Below are 18,044 nucleotides of genomic sequence, written 5' to 3'. Positions count from 1 at the left end.
CTGTGTGTGTGTCTGTCTGTCTGTGTGTGTGTGTGTGTGTATGTGTGTAAAAGCAGACACACGAGGCAGGAGGAGGTGTGTTCACTGTGCTCCTCCTCCTCCTCCTCCTTCTCCTCCTCCTCTCTGTCCTTCACACACCAGAGCAGCAGATTCAGAATCAACTGTCCAACAACACACTCTGTCTCTCTCTGTCTCTCTGTTTGTCTCTACCTCCTCCTCCTCTTCTCCAAACACACTCATGGATTACCATCTCCTCCTGCTCCTGCTGCTCCTGCTGCTCCTGCCAGGTGAGTGCATGGCCGATCGACACAGAGAGAGAGAGAGAGTGATGATGTCAGACAGGTGAAGCTGAGACACTGCAGGTGAATAGGGTAAAAAAATTTAACTAACAGATATCAACATGAAACTTCCCAAGTTCATCACTCATATTAAGACACATATTTTTTCTATTACAAGTTTTGTCAAATTTGATGTTTAAATATGTAAATGAGGCAATATCTAATTAAATATGCACTAATTTGCATATATTTCCAGAACAGAAACGTGAACAATGGATAAAGCTTCTTTGTTTTATTTTGTTGACATATTAGAGTCAGAGGACGATTGTGGATATCTCTTTTTATCACTCTGTAAATGAGAAAATACTGTCACCAGCCCTTTAAAACATCTAATGTCTCCATGTTTTTAGTAATAAAATGTTGTATAAATGAGGCTGTGAATGATATATCAACAATCCCCTCTGTAAAAACCTTCAGAATATAGAAAGGGATCAAAGTGGAAGGTTTGGTGTCTGTAAGTGCTGCTGAAGTGGAGATTTCTAGAGAGGAGTCTGAGTCTGCACTGTAAAATTACATAGATTGTTAGACAAAGACAAAATGAAGTAAAATAAAAACCTTTATGTGGAATTTTCTACCATTTCTTTTGACTTTTCTGAAAGAATACATGTTAAGGAAGAAAAATATATAGCCCAAAATCTCAAAATTGATCAGTGCATGAGTGTTTTTGCCTGTTAGTGTCTCTCCTATAGCATCTTAATTGCTGCTGCTGCCTGCTGGAGGCCACCCGTTGTCATGGCAACAGATTGATAACAGTAACATAGAGGGGTAGCAACAGTCTGACTCTCTGCTCTGAGACTGATGTGATGTGGCCTATTGATCATATTGATTGATTGATGATGTATTGATCAGTGTTCACAGATGTATGACAAGTTGATTTAACATTTAAAAGCTGAGTTTGACTTATCAGGAATTAACATTGTAGATATCAACAACGTCTTTCTGACTGGTCGTAGCCTAATTACATTTTGAATAATTGGATTTTTCATTCAAGATATCTGTAATTCAGTTTTGTCTCGTCAAAAATAATATTTCAGATCCACAACTACATTCTTCTTAGGACAGATGACGTCACTGTAACCATTCATGTGTATGAGGTTTGTCATTACAGATATCTACAATTCAGTTGCAGATATCCACTATGTGAATTATAGATATCTGTAACTGAATTATGACTAGTACTAATTCCAGTTTGAGATATGTACAACCTCATTTTGAGTAGTTATAACTTAAAGGGATAGTTCAACATTTTGTCAAATTGGCCCATTGCCATAATCCCTATAGTCACAGCAGTAGGTTTGTTACCTTTAATTGTCAGTGCAAGCTATTTTTAGAACAGCGGAGCAGAGCCAAGAGCTAGAGGTAAATACAGAGACTGCTTGATGAAAAACTGTCCCTGAAGGCAACGTGCATCAGCGGTTTTGCATGAATTTACCTCTAAAACAACTCTGTGTGGTAACGTTGTGTTATTATCTCATAGCGTGGTGAATGTGCAGCTCACAACTTGTCCACCAGAGCGTTGTGGAGTTGTTGGATTGTGTATTTGATCAGTTTGATGAGGGAAACCAACTGAGAAATCCCATAATGAGCCTCCGTAGCGTAGCTCTGAGCAGCTCACGGCTCTGCTCCGCCGTTCTAAAAATAGCTTGCACCGACAATTAAAGGTAACGAACCTACTGCTATGACTATAGGGATTATAGCAATGGGCCAATTTGCCAAAATGTTGAACTATTGCCTTTATTACAGATATCTGAAAAGGGACATGTAGATATCTTTAGTTGAGGTGAATTAAATATATCTTGAACTGGAATTATGACTAGTCAGAATCAAATTGTAGATATCTCAAACTGGAATTACTACTAGTCGTAATTCAGTTACAGATATCTGCAATTCACATTATATTGTATTATAAGATATCTGTAGGCTAATTCACATTATTGAATTGTAGATATCTGTAATGACAAACCCCATACACATGAATGGTTAAAGTGACGTCATTTGTCCTATAGGAAGAATGTAGTTGTGGATATCGGAAATATTCTTTTCGGTGTGTCGCAGTTATAGTTGGTGCATAAACTCTGTTATAGACTAACTTGTGCAATATTTACCATGTTTGCTAAAAAGTTAACTTCACTTGGTTTTTGTAGTTCGACACACTTTTGGCTTGGTGCTCATTTAGGTTTTAGCGATTCAGTGCAAAATAATGGATGGAAACAAACTTTCACTCAGTTGGTTTACATGACAGTTAATCTGACTACAACTAAAGTTCATGTCAATGTGTGAACTGTTCTTTTTGACGAAGCGAAACTGAATTACAGATACCTGCAACACATCCAGTCTGGCTGTTAAATGTTAAAATGGCTTGACATTTCATTTTGAGCCTTCGTCTCTGGAGACGTTCAGATTCTCTGGTTGTTGTTGTCATGGTGGTTGTTGTCAGAGTGACATCACAGAGTGACATCACAGAGAGTTGGTTGGTTCCTTCAGTCTCGTCTTGTCTATTCTGTGTCTGAACATGTGGAGCTGTTCAGACCTTCAGCGTTGAGCAGCTTTATGAGTCTGAGGAGACTTCATCAGCGTTTACGAGCCTCGGTGGCGTTTTACTGTACTGCTCCACGCCGCCGACGGCTCGGACCCGGCCCGTCTGTTGGGCTGGGACTGCTGCTAAACATGGTCCACTGCAGCCTGAGAGCAGGTGGACCAGAAACTCTGTCAGACCGCTTTTATTCTGAAAACTCTGGGCTTGTATTTTATTCTGAAAACTCTAGGCTTGTATTGTAGTCTGGACACAAACGGAGACTAGAGCGCTGTAAAAGAGAGGAAGGACAGCATTGGTCCAATGGAAGCGCCTCCTGGTGGAGGAATATGGGTTTTGCGAAAGCGCCCAAGAACTGACATCTCTGCATTGTTGGTGAATGAGCAGTGTGGTGTTTTCAATAATTTAAGGACATTTATAGATCACCCACGTTAATAGCATCATTGAGGATCCTTTACAGATAAACATTAACACATAGGCCAGTAAAAAAACAAAAAAACAAAAAAATAGTTATCTACATTAACTCATTGGCTGCCAGCCATTTTCAGAGCAGAGAGCCCCATACTGCCAGCCATTTTAGAGCATTTTGAACGATCTTATAAGACCCACAGAATATTGTGTTCTATGACTATATAAACACCGAAACTACCAAGAGAAAAGTAGACTCTCTTTGTTCAATAGGAAAAAAAAAGTTTGTTTCTACCTTTTTCCGTTCTTTTGTAAACAGCAGTAGAACATAGGCTGGTTTCGCCAAAAACAGCAGTTTTTGACCAAAACACTGAGAAAACGAGCTTTTTGTGGAAAGAAACATGTCAAGCAGATCAGTGACTTTGACGTTGATATTTTTTGCTTTAGTGACACCTCACACATCTGAACAGTGTTCTCCTTCTATAAAACAACAAAAACAACACTGAGAAAGGACTTTTGATGGCAAAATAATAATTTATTTACAAATATCAGTAAAAATGCATTAACTTTTTTGTACGTATGTAGCTGTCACATGACCTCTGCCCCATGGTCGACCACTGCTCGATCCACCACCTGTAAATTATAGAAATATATAGAATTACCATAAAAATACATCTCTTATAGATGTAGTCAAGTGTGATGTGGAGTTTTTTTTTTTTTTTAACCTTTCCGATCAAAGCGATCCGCCCTTCTCTAAGCAGTAAAAGTTAGCTCGCTAGCAAGTTAGTTTATTTTATTATTTTTACCATTGATGTATTATATTATTACCTTCATGTCTTTCTGGAGCGTGGGGACGAGTCTCTGCTGCTCCTGGTTGATCCGGACGGAATCGCTCGGGTCACGTCCACCGAGCCGTCAGTTGAGCTGGGCTCTGGTCTGTGGTGACGCACCGTCAGCTGCTGATTCTCACCACTCGGCCGGCTGGATCGCCGGTGTCCAGCGTCGGTGTCTTTTTCAATGATCTCCGTCATTTTCTCACGATCGCGACCCTCTTCCTCTCCGAACTACCGCGACACACACGGTACATAATGTGCCGACGTGCGGAACACATAGGCTCCGTGCATAAGTTTCTTTAGCATATCTCTTGTCATCTCGCTTCTTCTTCTCATACCGTAATACATGCTGATCTCTCATCCAAAGAGGGCACTGCTGCCCCCTACAGGCCGCTACACATCTTTACACTAGTTTACAAGCCTGATATTGATGGACAAGCTCCGCCAGACCTTCCTCCAGCCCTTCCCGTTGAAAAACGCAATTGACGTCTATCGACGTCAATGGCAGTGAACGGTTGTAATTAGATTGACGTCTATAGACGTCAATGGCAGCCAATGAGTTAATGTTTCAATCTACATTTTGTAATGAACAAATTATAAGTATAATTTGATATGACCAAGACACCTAAAAACAAAAACACGGCCGTTTTCATCAATTTACAAGCCAGTGGGCAACACACATACATTGGAGTGAATGGGTTTTCTGGGCGCTTTTGCAATACCCATATCCTGCCACTAGGGGGCAAAACCCTTAAACCCTTAAACCCTTAAACCCTTACCACGGGAGTCAATGGAGGTGTCGTTACTCTCTGGCTGCTGATTGGCTCTCCTCCAACCATCACCTGACAGGTAGCCGAGGCTGATGAGCCAATCAGGAGCCACCGAGGGCCTCGACCTCATCGTCTCCTAATATCCTGATAAAACTGGATTTTCAAAATAAAACTCCCCCAGCAGCGTTCTCAGAACTGGAAAGTGGCAGCGACTTTAAATCTCCTTTTTTAAAAACAGCGTATCATCTTTCTGGACACATCTGGTTTCACATCTGTTATTTTCCACGGCAACGACCAAGAAGTGAAGAGCAGAAAGTTTCACAGGTGAAACGTCTCAGATGACAAATTATTATAAACAAGTTACTGACGGAGAAAAGAGAAGAACGGAGAGAGGAACTGAAGGATGAGAGGAAAGAGCAGATGATCAATCACAGCCAATCACATGTCGTATTCTCACGGTTCTTGTTTCCTGCAGCTTTAAAGGGATAGTTCAACATTTTGGCAAACTGGCCCATCACCATAATCCCTATAGTCATAGCAGTAGGTTTGTTACCTTTAATTGTCGGTGCAAGCTGTTTTTAGAACGGCGGAGCAGAGCCGTGAGCTGCTCAGAGCTGCGCTACGGAGGCTCATTATGGGATTTCTTGGTTTCCCTCATCAAACTCATCAAATACACAATCCAACAACTCCACAACGCTCTGGTGGACAAGTTGTGAGCTGCACATTCACCACACTATGAGATAATAACACAACGTTACCACACAGAGTTGTTTTAGAGGGAAATACAGAGACTGTTGATGAAAAACTGTCCCTGAAGGCAACGTGCATCAGAGGTTTTGCATGTATTTCCCTCTAAAACAACTCTGTGTGGTAACGTTGTGTTATTATCTCATAGCGTGGTGAATGTGCAGGTCACAACTTGTCCACCAGAGTGTTGTGGAGTTGTTGGATTGTGTATTTGATGAGTTTGATGATGAGGGAAACCAAAGAAATCCCATAATGAGCCTCCGTAGCGTAGCTCTGAGCAGCTCACGGCTCTGCTCCGCCGTTCTAAAAACAGCTTGCACTGACAATTAAAGGTAACGAACCTACTGCTATGACTATAGGGATTATGGCAATGGGCCAATTTGACAAAATGTTGAACTATCCCTTTAACGCTCTGATGATGATGATGATGTCAGAGACGAGGTGATTGGTTCTTCACTCTCCTCCTGTTATGTTGTTTAGCTCCGATCACGGATCAATGGACTTTAATCCCAGTGGATGAATTTAGGAACGTTTTCCTGCTACGACCCCCCAGCTCCATGAAACCAGAGAGGATGATGATTTGATTTGATTTGATTTTTATTTGTCTCCAACAAGCACATCAAAAGACAAACAATCTATGTAACAAGAAACAAAACAACAATGATACTGTGCAAGTTTGAGAAGGGGCTGAAGGAAGCAAAGCGTATCAAGTTCAGCCCCCCCGCCACATTGTGATTCATGTCATACATCTGTAGTTCCATACAATTCAGAAGATTAAAAACATATTGCTCTAATATGAAATAAGACCAAGATTATACATAAAAAAAAGTAAAATTAGCAGTCCACTTCTTTATAGCTGTCCAAGAGTGTATGTTTGTACTTACTTTTAAATTGTTTTAAGTTATTGCACATTTTTATATCCTCATCTAGTCTATTTCACATTTTAACACCACAAAAATAGATGCTAAAACTTTTCAGGGTAGAATGGATGGTAGATTGTTTAAAGTTACAGTTCCCTCTTAAATCATATATGCTCTGACCATAAACATTTTCTGGATGTTTATTGGTAGCAACCTATTCCAGGCTTTAAACAAAATCTGACCTGTTTTGAATTTGACCAGGTCCTCAAATCTTAAAATACCCGATTTTAAAAACAAGGGATTTGTATGATCAAGGTACCCAGCATGATGAACCATCCTTATGACTCTTTTTTGTAAAATGCAAATCTTTTGTAAAGTGCTTTTATATGTGTTTCCCCCATACCTCAACACAGTAAGATAAGTCAATCAATGAGTGCATAGTAGCTATGATGCTGCTGATGATGTCATGGTGTAGTGGTGTTTACTGTTTACGGAGCGTCGGGGCTTTTAGTCTTTTAGTCGTTAGGTCGTTAAGGTCGTTGTTTGTGTTTTTGGGGCTTTTTGAGTCTAATCGACAGGAGATGGAGGCAAACGGCCTCCGGGGGAATCGAACCTGGGCCGCTGCTGCTGCCTCTGTAGCTGCTGAACTAAACCCAGTGTTGATGTAGAAGCTGCTCCACCTGCTGCTGTGTGTTTGATTCATCCACCTGGACGGATGGAGTTGATCTCACCTGGAGGAGAGGGTTTGACTGATGGCTGCTCCTCTTCTCCTCCTCCTCCTCTTCCTCCTCCTCTTTATCCTCTCTCTTCTCCTCTTCTTCTTTTCCTCCTTCTCTTCCTCCTCCTCCTCCTCCTCCTCCTCCTCCTCCTCCTCCTCCTCCTCCTCCTCCTCTTCCTCTTCCTCTTCTCTGCTTCCTCCTCCTCCTCCTCCTCCTCCTCCTCCTCCTCCTCCTCCTCCTCCTCCTCCTCCTCCTCCTCCTCCTCTTCCTCTCCTCCTCCTCTTCTTCCTCTTCTCTGCTTCCTCCTCCTCTTCCTCCTCCTCCTCCTCCTCTTCCTCTTCTCTGCTTCCTCCTCCTCCTCCTCCTCCTCCTCTTCCTCTCCTCCTCCTCTTCTTCCTCTTCTCTGCTTCCTCCTCCTCTTCCTCCTCCTCCTCCTCCTCTTCCTCTTCTCTGCTTCCTCCTCCTCCTCTTCCTCTTCCTCCTCCTCCTCTTCCTCTCCTCCTCCTCTTCTCTGCTTCCTCCTCCTCTTCTCCTCTTCCTCTCCTCCTCTTCCTCACCCTCCTTCTCCTCCTCTTCCTCTTCCTCCTCCTCTTCTTCTTTTCCTCCTTCCCTTCCTCCTCCTCCTCCTCTTCCTCTTCTCTGCTTCCTCCTCCTCCTCCTCCTCCTCTTCCTCTCCTCCTCTTCCTCCTCCTCCTCCTCTTCTCTGCTTACTCCTCCTCTTCTTCCTCTTCTTCTTTTCCTTTTCCTCTTCCTCCTCATCCTCCTCCTCCTCTTCCTCCTCCTCTTCTTCTTCTTCCTCCTCCTCTTCCTCTTCTCTTCCTCCTCCTCTTTCTCTCTCTCCTCTTCCTCCTCCTCTCCCTCCTCCACCTCCTCTCTCCTCCTCTTCCTCCTCTTCCTCTCTCTTTTCCTCCTTCTCCACCTCCTTCTCTTCTTCCTCTTCTTTTTTCCTCTTCTCTCTCTCCCCCTCCTCCTCTTTCTATTCCTCCTTTTCCTGCTCCATCTCCTTTCTCTCTTCCTCTTCATTTCCTTTTTCTCCTCCTCCCTCTCCTCCTTTTTCTTCCTCCACCTCCTCTCTCTCCTCCTCTTCTTCCTCTTCTCTTTTCCTCCTCCTCCTCCTCCTCCTCCTCCTGCTCTCTCTGCTGCACCATCACAGAACAGACCATAATAGTCGTAGTATTATTTGTCTCTCTGGTTTTATTTGTCGCTCTAATTTGTCTGAAGATAAAAAAAACTTTTTATATAACTGAAGAAAATAAAACTGGTGTCGTCGAACGGAAAACAGACAAACTGTGTGTGTGTGTGTGTGTGTGTGTGTGTGTGTGTGTGTGTCTGTGTGTGTGCGTGTGTCTCTATGTGTGTGTGTGTGTGTGTGTGTGTGTAACATCACGTGTGTAAATATAAAACCCAGAGGAGTTTAGTTTATTTTATTTCTGAGCAGCTTTGATGATTTAATGTTTTTGGCTCAAACGGAGAAAATTCTTGAGTTGAAGCAGAAGGAAGCGATGACATCATCACTGATCACACCTGATACGCATGTGTGTGTGTGTGTGTGTGTGTGTGTGTGTGTAGAGCTGAGGAGTGTTTTCTGATTGGCTCGTTGGTTTATCACACAGAGAGGACGACAGCTTTGTTTCCATCCACATTAAGTTATAAAACGCCTTTAAAATAAGAATAAATGTCTGAATATTGACAAAACATTTCAATAAAAGTCTTATTGTGTTATAAATGCTGATGGAAACAGATAGAGTCACGTCTTATACAGCTCCTCCACATGTTTCCAGCTTTTCAAAGACACACTGACACACAAAGACTGACTGACAGCTCGGTGTGTCACAGTTAAACTCTGTTATAACTTGTGCAATATTTACTAATTTTTTATTTGCTAATAAGTTAACTTCACTTGGTTGTCACACTTTTGGCTTGTTGCTCATTTAGGTTTTGCAAGATGGAAACAAACTTTCACTCAGTTGGTTTACATGACAGTTAACCTGACGACAACCATAGACTGTAAAAAGAACGGCCGTAGCACCGTGACGTCACCCATTGGTTTGGGGGAGTCTGTTTTGTGCCGCTACTACGGGGGTTTGAACCGCGCCATGTTGGATTCTACTTGCCATATTTGGAGAGGTGAAGAACCCGCCCACTGGCCTCGAAGCAGCGGTCTCTGGACCTGTCACTCAACGTATCCGCGCCCTAATTGGCCAGAATTTTAAACCTAATAACAGTAAAACGGTAGAGTTTTAAAAAAATTCACCCCCCTCAGAGTGTGTGCGGGGGTAGAAACTATCGATTGAGACCAAAAAAATAAAATGTACCAGGCTGTAAATATGTTTTTTAAAGCTGTAAAGTCTGTGATTTTAACATGGGGGTCTATGGAGAATGCTGCTTTCTGACACCAGCCCCCAGAGGAAGAAGAGGGGATTGCAGTTTGTTGAACGAGGAAGTGACTTCACTTCTCAGACCCACAACTGCCCCCTTGACGACAACTAAAGTTCATGTAAATGTTTCGTTTGACTAAGGATGGATGGATGGATGAACATAATGTAAAGTAATGATATGTACCAATGTGAATGTGCTGATAGTGATAACTGTTGTATGTTACGTGACCAATCAATGACTCAATAAGTATTGATTAGTTTCTGAGCTCTGTTGCATCATAACTGAAGAGTTTCTACTTTAATGGTCCAGATGACCTTCAGTCCGGTCCTTCAGTGTGTGTGTGTGTGTGTTTGAATCGGAGCTGCTTTTTCCAGATGTGTGTGTGCTAATTGGGCCCAGACTGGTCTCCAGCTGCAGCTACTGCAGCAACAAACACGCTCAATATTTTCATTAGGACTGAAACTACGTCTGTTTTTGTTCAAATAAATAATAAAATAGTCTAAATAAAAAGCTCCAGTTTTGTTCTGAGATGAGCAGCAGAGTTAAAAACAACCGGTCTAATCAGGTCAGAGAGGAGCAGCAGAGTTAGAAACAACCGGTCTAATCAGGTCAGAGAGGAGCAGCAGAGTTAGAAACAACCGGTCTAATCAGGTCAGAGATGAGCAGCAGAGTTAGAAACAACCGGTCTAATCAGGTCAGAGATGAGCAGCAGAGTTAAAACAACCGGTCTAATCAGGTCAGAGATGAGCAGCAGAGTTAAAACAACCGGTCTAATCAGGTCTGAGATGAGCAGCAGAGTTAGAAACAACCGGTCTAATCAGGTCAGAGAGGAGCAGCAGAGTTAAAACAACCGGTCTAATCAGGTCTGAGATGAGCAGCAGAGTTAGAAACAACCGGTCTAATCAGGTCAGAGATGAGCAGCAGAGTTAGAAACAACCGGTCTAATCAGGTCAGAGATGAGCAGCAGAGTTAAAACAACCGGTCTAATCAGGTCAGAGAGGAGCAGCAGAGTTAAAACAACCGGTCTAATCAGGTCAGAGAGGAGCAGCAGAGTTAGAAACAACCGGTCTAATCAGGTCAGAGATGAGCAGCAGAGTTAAAACAACCGGTCTAATCAGGTCAGAGAGGAGCAGCAGAGTTAAAACAACCGGTCTAATCAGGTCAGAGAGGAGCAGCAGAGTTAGAAACAGCAGAGTTAAAACAACCGGTCTAATCAGGTCAGAGAGGAGCAGCAGAGTTAAAACAACCGGTCTAATCAGGTCAGAGATGAGCAGCAGAGTTAGAAACAGCAGAGTTAAAACAACCGGTCTAATCAGGTCAGAGAGGAGCAGCAGAGTTAAAACAACCGGTCTAATCAGGTCAGAGAGGAGCAGCAGAGTTAAAACAACCGGTCTAATCAGGTCAGAGATGAGCAGCAGAGTTAGAAACAGCAGAGTTAAAACAACCGGTCTAATCAGGTCAGAGAGGAGCAGCAGAGTTAAAACAACCGGTCTAATCAGGTCAGAGATGAGCAGCAGAGTTAGAAACAGCAGAGTTAGAAACAACCGGTCTAATCAGGTCAGAGATGGGACTGATTTAGAGAACGCTGCTCAGCTCTGTCTGAGTGACTTCCTGCAGACGGAGAGCAGACGGCGTCCTGTCCTGCTGCTGCTGCTCAGGCCTCAGATGACCTCAGATAACCACGGTGACCCCTCACCCCCCCGACAGGCGGCCGGGGTCAGAGGTCAGAGGTCACAGAGCAGCAGCAGCAGCAGCTACGTCTCCATCCACCTGTCAATCATCTGCAGATCACTGAAGATACGAAGCAGCTCCAGTTCAGAGTCTCAGAGTTCAGTTCTGGTTCTGGTTTACACACAACAGGGAAAATCTCAGGATGTCTTTTCACACTCTCGTCTTTCACAGGTATCGGCACCGAACCCCTTGGAGTGTGAATTAAGAGGTCTGATCAACACAATTTAAAATACAAAAGGGTTTGAGTATATCATGAGAAAGTGAGAGGTTGGGTGTCTCAGAAACTTGAAATGCAATTACAAGGTTTAGACATTAAAGGGACAACGAGGAGTTTCTATTTGGTTATAAAAAAGTCTCACGTTAATGTGGATGAATCTACGCTACCACTTGTTAATGGTCCATTTTAGATAAATATATGGTTTTGTCTCTATCCATCCATCCATATATCCATCCATCCATCCATCCATCCATCCATCCATCCATCCATCCATCCATCCATCCATCCATCCATCCATCCATCCATCCCTCCCTCTCTCCCTCCTCCTCCCCCAGTTTCTCTCTCTTCCTGAGTTGAGGAGAAAAAGCTGAAATAGTTGGAAGGTCAAACTGAAGCTGTGAAAACCATGAGGAGGAAAAAAACAGAACGCTCCTTCCTTCCCTCCCTCTTTCCTTTCTTCCTTGCCCCCTTCCCTCCCTCCCTCTCTTCTTTTCTCTCTCCTTCCCTCTCTCCTTCCCTCCTTCCTCCCTCCTCCTTCCTTCCCTCCCTCCTTCCCTCCTTCCTTCCCTCCCTCCCTCCTTCCCTCCTCCCTCCTTCCCTCCCTCCCTCTTTTCTCTCTCTCTCAGTCTGAATCTGTTTTTTGACTCGTCTTCCTCTCTGACTCGGTGCCACACAACCAGTCGCTATGACGACGTCATGGAGGAGGAATGTCTTGGATCTCCACCACCGATAATTGATCATTCTTCCTCTTCTTCATCTTCATCATCTTCCTCTTCTTCCTCCTCTTCCTCTCTTCATCTGGAGCGACTTCTGGAACCAATCAGCTCTTTCCGTCTCTTCCTGGCCGCTCGCCGCTTCCTGCTGCTGCTGCCGTGGAAACTGGAGTTAATAAACTGCAGTGACGTCGTCTTCATCAGAGGAAGAGGAGGAGAGGGAGGACTGAGGAGGAGGAGGAGGTGAAGGAGAGGAGGAGGACTGAGGAAGAGGAGGAGGTGAAGTAGAGGGAGAGGAGGAGGTGAAGGAAAGGAAAAGAAGAGGTGAAGGAGAGGGGGAACTGAGGAAGAGGAGGAGTGAGGAAGAGGAGGAGGACTGAGGAGGAGGAAGAGAAGGAGAGGGAGAGGAGGAGGAGGTGAAGGAAAGGAAAAGAGGAGGTGAAGGAGAGGAAGAGGAGGACTGAGGAAGAGGAGGAGGTGAAGGAGAGGAAGAGGAGGACTGAGGAAGAGGAGGAGGTGGAGGAGAGGAAGAGGAGGACTGAGGAGGAGGAGAAGGAGAGGAAGAGGAGATGAAGGAGAGAACGAGGAGGAGGTGAAGGAGAGGAAGAGGAGGACTGAGGAAGAGGAGGAGGTGAAGGAGAGGAAGAGGAGGACTGAGGAAGAGGAGGAGGTGAAGGAGAGGAAGAGGAGGACTGAGGAAGAGGAGAAGGAGAGGAAGAGGAGGAGGAAGAGAGGAAGGAGGAGGAGGAGAAGGAGAGGAGGAGGAGAGGGATAACTTTTTTTTTTTAACCTTTATTTAACCAGGCGAGCAAATTAAGAACAAAATTCTTATTTTCAAGTGCAGCCTGAAGAACTGAGGAAGAAGAGGAGGTGAAGGCGAGGAAGAGGGGAACTGAGGAAGAGGAGGAGGAGTGAGGAAGAGGAGGAGGTGAAAGAGAGGACGAGGAGGACTGAGGAAGAGAAGGAGAGGGAAGACTGAGGGAGAGGAGATGGTGAAGAGGAGGAGGAGGAGGAGGAGGAGGAGGAGGAGGACTCTGTGTGAAGCTATGGAGTCTCCATGTGTCTGGTGCTGGACAGAGTTCATTATAACGTTAACAGACCTTCAGGCTGAAGGTTCATTTAGACGAGTATGAGGCGTCAGGGTCAAAGGTCACGACCTCTGAGGACAGGAAGCTCTTCACCTCTTCAGCTGCTCAACAGGTTCATTCATTCATAAAAACAGTTTGTTCACTCAACCACAACTTCCTTCTGTCTGCAGCTTCATGACCCTTCATGACAAACAAGCTTCAATATTTAACCTGTAGAGATAAAACAGAACAGTTTCACATTGTATAGCAAAGTTTTGTATTAAATATTAATGGATAAAACTTTTATTTATCAGCTCACAGCTTTAACAGATCATAGTGTGACATGTGTGTCACATTAAATGAAAGAACAGAAGAGTCTGTGACTGAAAGTCTGTGGTCTGGTCGTGAGGAAGTGAAGCTGCCAGGACGATAAATCAAACACATTTTTACGTCATGAGTAAATGTGCAGTCGTGTGTCCATCGCTTCCCTCGCGGAGTGATGGTTATGTTGCTAATTTTTTTTTGTTTTGACCCTGATTTCTCAGAGAATCAGTTGTCTGAAGTCACACAACAATCTGCACCTGTACAGAACCAGACCGTCAATGGTTAAACATCGATAAAAATGCATTTCCAGTGCAGAAATACATTGTTTTAGAGGGAAATTCATGCAAAAGGGGATTATGGCAATGGGCCAGTTTGCCAAAATCTTGAACTATCCCTTTAAACATCGATAAAAATGCATTTCCAGTGCCGAAATACATTAAAACATTATGGAATATACAATATTTACTTACAGTTACAGATTAACCTGCTGATATTGTGGAATACCGTATATTCATGTTGTTATTTCTCTTCAAGTTTAAAGGTCCAGTGTGTAAAATGGGGGAAAACCTAGCGTTCAGATTCTAGACCCACTAACTCCTCCTCTCGGCAAAGTGGCGGTGGCCTCCGAGGACAAAAACACTTGAGTGTTGATGATCAATTCAAAAACTTTCTCACTGTTCTCTACTGATTACAGTAACTACTAACTTATTTGTGCGCGCAAAACTTGTGAAATGTGCTCTCTGGCTGGCTGGATTTTCCGTTCAAACATGGCGGCGCAAGATGGCGACGCTCTCTCTTGTTTTAGAGGTAAATACAGAGACTGTTGATGAAAAACTGTCCCTGAAGGCAACGCGCATCAGTGGTTTTACATGAATTTCCCTCTAAAACAACTCTGTGTGGTAACGTTGTGTTATTATCTCATAGCGTGGTGAATGTGCAGCTCACAACTTGTCCACCAGAGCGTTGTGGAGTTGTTGGATTGTGTTTTTGATGAGTTTGATGATGAGGGAAACCAAGAAATCCCATAATGAGCCTCCGTAGCGTAGCTCTGAGCAGCTCACAGCTCTGCTCCACCGTTCTAAAAACAGCTTGCACCGACAATTAAAGGTAACGAACCTACTGCTATGACTATAGGGATTATGGCAATGGGCCAATTTGACAAAAAGTTGAACTATCCCTTCAATGTCTGTAGTTCATAGGTGTGTGTGTGTGTGTGTGTGTGTGTGTGTGTGTGTGTGTGTGTGTGTGTCAGCCAGCACCTGTGTGTGATTTAGATTTAGGCCTTTTCATTCTTTCATTCTTGTCTCTCTGTGGGAAAGTGGAGGAGAAGCAGCAGAGTCTGGATCAGAGGCCAGATCAGCTCTTAGAGGAGGAAACTCTTCTGCCTGAGTCTGAGCCAGTTCCCCGTCAGTAGACTTTCCTACTGCGATAAAGAGACGTGAACTTTTCCCTCTCAGCCCGGTGATGGAGCAGCGATGTTGATCTGAGCTGAAGCTGCCTTTCATTCCTGCTTCGCTTTATCGTGAAGACATGACTCTGTGGTTTGACTTTTATTGTGACATCAAACTCAAACCGTAGCAGCTGGAAACCCACAACAGTTAACGAGGGTTTATGGTCGTGATGATTGGTGGTAGCTAACTGGTTTTACTGGCCAGTGAATCACTCAGTACGTTTACATGACACTTGAAAAAACCGAATTATTGCCTTAATCTGACTAGAACTGGACATCTGAAGTGCATGTAAACACCTTAGTCCGTCTGAAATCGGAGTTGGAGAACTCCGATTAAGACACCCAGATAATGCGATTGGAATTCGATTTTCTCCATCATGTCCTACACACTAAAAAATGTTGGGTTATCTCTGTAACCCAATTTCTGAGTTATTGGTGTTGAGTTAAATTTTTGGGTTGTTTTTCCAGAGTTTAACCTATTTTCAGGGTTATAGGGCTATGAATTTAACCCAATTCCTGGGATGTGCAAGTAATTGGGTTATTTTTCAGTGAGTAACCCATTTGTTGGGTTGGGTTGGCTAATTCTGTGACTTAACCGGCCGGTTCATTTGAAAAATGCTGTCCGCGCACTACAACATTGGGTTATTTTTAACCCAACTATTGGGTCGAGCAAGTGCTTTATACACGACCCCATAGTTGGGTTAAAAATAACCCAACGTTGTAGTTAGCATAACCCAAAAATTGGGTCAAAAAGATTAACCCAATCCGTTGGGTTAAAATAATCCAAAAAAGGGGTTCGTCCTTATTTGAACCAGCAGTTGGGTTAAAATTGGGTTAATTTTTAACCCAACTGGTTTTAGTGTGTATACGCCTTAGTCGGAGTATAACTGGACAATGCATGAGCGCTGCTCCACAACAGTAGAGACGGCACCAAGTGGAGCAGAGAAGCCGCCCGAACCCGGAAAAGTAAAGAAAAAAACCCGACGTCAACGCTGATTCAATGCATTTCACACAGCGCCACCAGCAAGAGTTTTATTAGCCTGTATCCTATTCTCAGCGAGAATCTGGCCCAGACTGGCGCGTCCGGTCGGGAACTGCTGTTGAGAATTTATTATTAAGCTTATAAGTTGTTTATGTTCAGTTTTTTACGAGGTGACAGAAAAATTGAATTTTGAGCCTAGCTGGATTAAGCTCTGCATGTGAACGTACTGAGTGTTGAACGACCTTCTTCTTCCTCTCTGTTTCCTCCAGATCTTCAGCTCTGCTTCAACTTCGACACAAAGAACTTCAAGATCTTCTCCGGCTCCAGAGAAACCCAGTTTGGATACACGGTGCAGCAGCACGAGGCCGGGGGACGCCAGTGGTGAGAATCCATCCCAGTTCATCTGCTACAGGAACCTAACCGGTCTGCACTGGTTTCCATTCACACAACCCACTGTTGTTTGTCCAGGTCTTAAAGGGATACGCCAAGATTTTTTAAAATTACGTGTCTTGCCTCACTCTCAAGTCCATGACCAGCAGATAGACACCATCCTTTCAACTGTGTGTGCAGTAACAAGGGAGCTGGCGCAAAGCTGATTAGCTTCAAAAACGCCGAACATCTATGGGTAATGCTAGCCTGCCTCCTCCTAAAGTCATCAGAGAAACTCTTCTACAACTCTAAACGGAAACCGGCGGGTCGATCTTCGTCTCAGAGCTGACAAAACTCTCCGGTAAGGCATCTTGAGCGGTCAAATGCCGCTAACGGGACGAGATCGGTCAAAACGGAGGGTTCAAGCAAAGACGCTTTATTTTGGTTCAAGCTAGCTACATCGAGGGTAGGTTAGCTTCCTATTTCAAAGTAAAAGCACAAATTCTATCGTCATGGTTTTCTGTATGTAAAGGGCAACGGGTGATTTATTTTGTGAAAGTAACCGGAAGTGCGTTGGTCACAACGGCTAGCTTGAGTAGCGCCAAGGCTGGTTTCATTTTAGCTCTAAACTCTGTAAATATATCACTTTATCAACATTTCAAACATGTTTAGGTGAGAAAGTAGCCGTTTAGATCAGCAGTGTGTCGTTAATTTGTCTAAATACCAGCTGTTTACTATTTTGTTGGAACGAATTTGGCGCTACTCAAGCTAGCCGTTGTGACCAAGATGCCTTACCGGAGAGTTTTGTCAGCTCTGAGACGAAGATCGGTCTGTTTAGAGTTGTTGAAGAGTTTCTCTGATGACTTAGGAGGAGGCAGGCTAACACTACCCATAAACGTCTGGCGTTTTTGAGCTAAGCTAATTAGCTGTGCGCCAGCTCCCTTGTTACTGCACGCACAGTGGAAAGGATGGTGTCTATCTGCTGGTCATGGACTCGGGAGTGAGGCAAGATACGTAAAAAAGAAAAATGTTGGCGTATCCCTTTAAATATCAGTCTGGTTGGTTATATGGAACCAGTTTCTTTATTTACAGTCTTTAATCGACAATTTACATCTCTAGACAAACTGGAGTGTGATGGTAGAAACTGGAGCGGTTCACAAAATCCACGGTTTAGTTCGGTTCACGTTGATTGTTAGAAAAAAATCAATTATGTCCTGAATATTCAGGTTAAAACTGAAAGTATGAGGCAGTCTGACATTGATCCATCACTGTGACAGTCTGAGGTTATAAAAGGAGGTGAGGTTCTGGCTGCAAGAGAGGAGACATTGATATTTTCAACATGCTTTTAGTAATTTATTTGGCAAACAAAAGTTCTCTTTGACAAAGACATCAACACTAGACTTAGGTCCCTTTGTTTGAAATGAACTCAAAAACAATGAAAGTGAAAAATGGAATGGATTTTCAGTGATGGCTGCCTCAGCATCTTTGATGGTGGAGTTGTCAGGGATTTCGGTATCATCTTCTGCAGAGGGATGATGGGGGACGTTTCTGTGCTCATGAGCGTTGTTCTATTCTTCAGAGGTTTGAGCATCTTGGTTTGGTCC

General features: G+C 43.7%; 1 protein-coding gene across 1 annotated transcript in view; it reads left to right on the top strand.

Annotated features, from left to right (window-relative positions):
* Positions 1–187: 187 nt before the first annotated feature.
* itga11b (integrin, alpha 11b) overlaps positions 188–18,044 on the top strand; it is a gene marked incomplete at its 3' end in the record, with an annotated part of 69,447 nt that continues 51,590 nt past the window's right edge. The window contains exons 1-2 of the mRNA XM_083973862.1: positions 188–287; positions 16,341–16,452. Of these exons, the coding sequence (XP_083829988.1) occupies positions 239–287; positions 16,341–16,452 (161 nt within the window). The 5' untranslated portion in view covers positions 188–238. The remainder of the gene's footprint in view (positions 288–16,340; positions 16,453–18,044) is intronic.

This window comes from Trachurus trachurus, assembly GCF_905171665.1.
Source record: "Trachurus trachurus genome assembly, chromosome: 6".
In the NCBI taxonomy this organism is placed as follows: domain Eukaryota; kingdom Metazoa; phylum Chordata; class Actinopteri; order Carangiformes; family Carangidae; genus Trachurus; species Trachurus trachurus.
The sequence above is the reverse complement of the archived record's forward strand: the minus strand, read 5'-3'. Positions and strand labels throughout refer to the sequence as shown.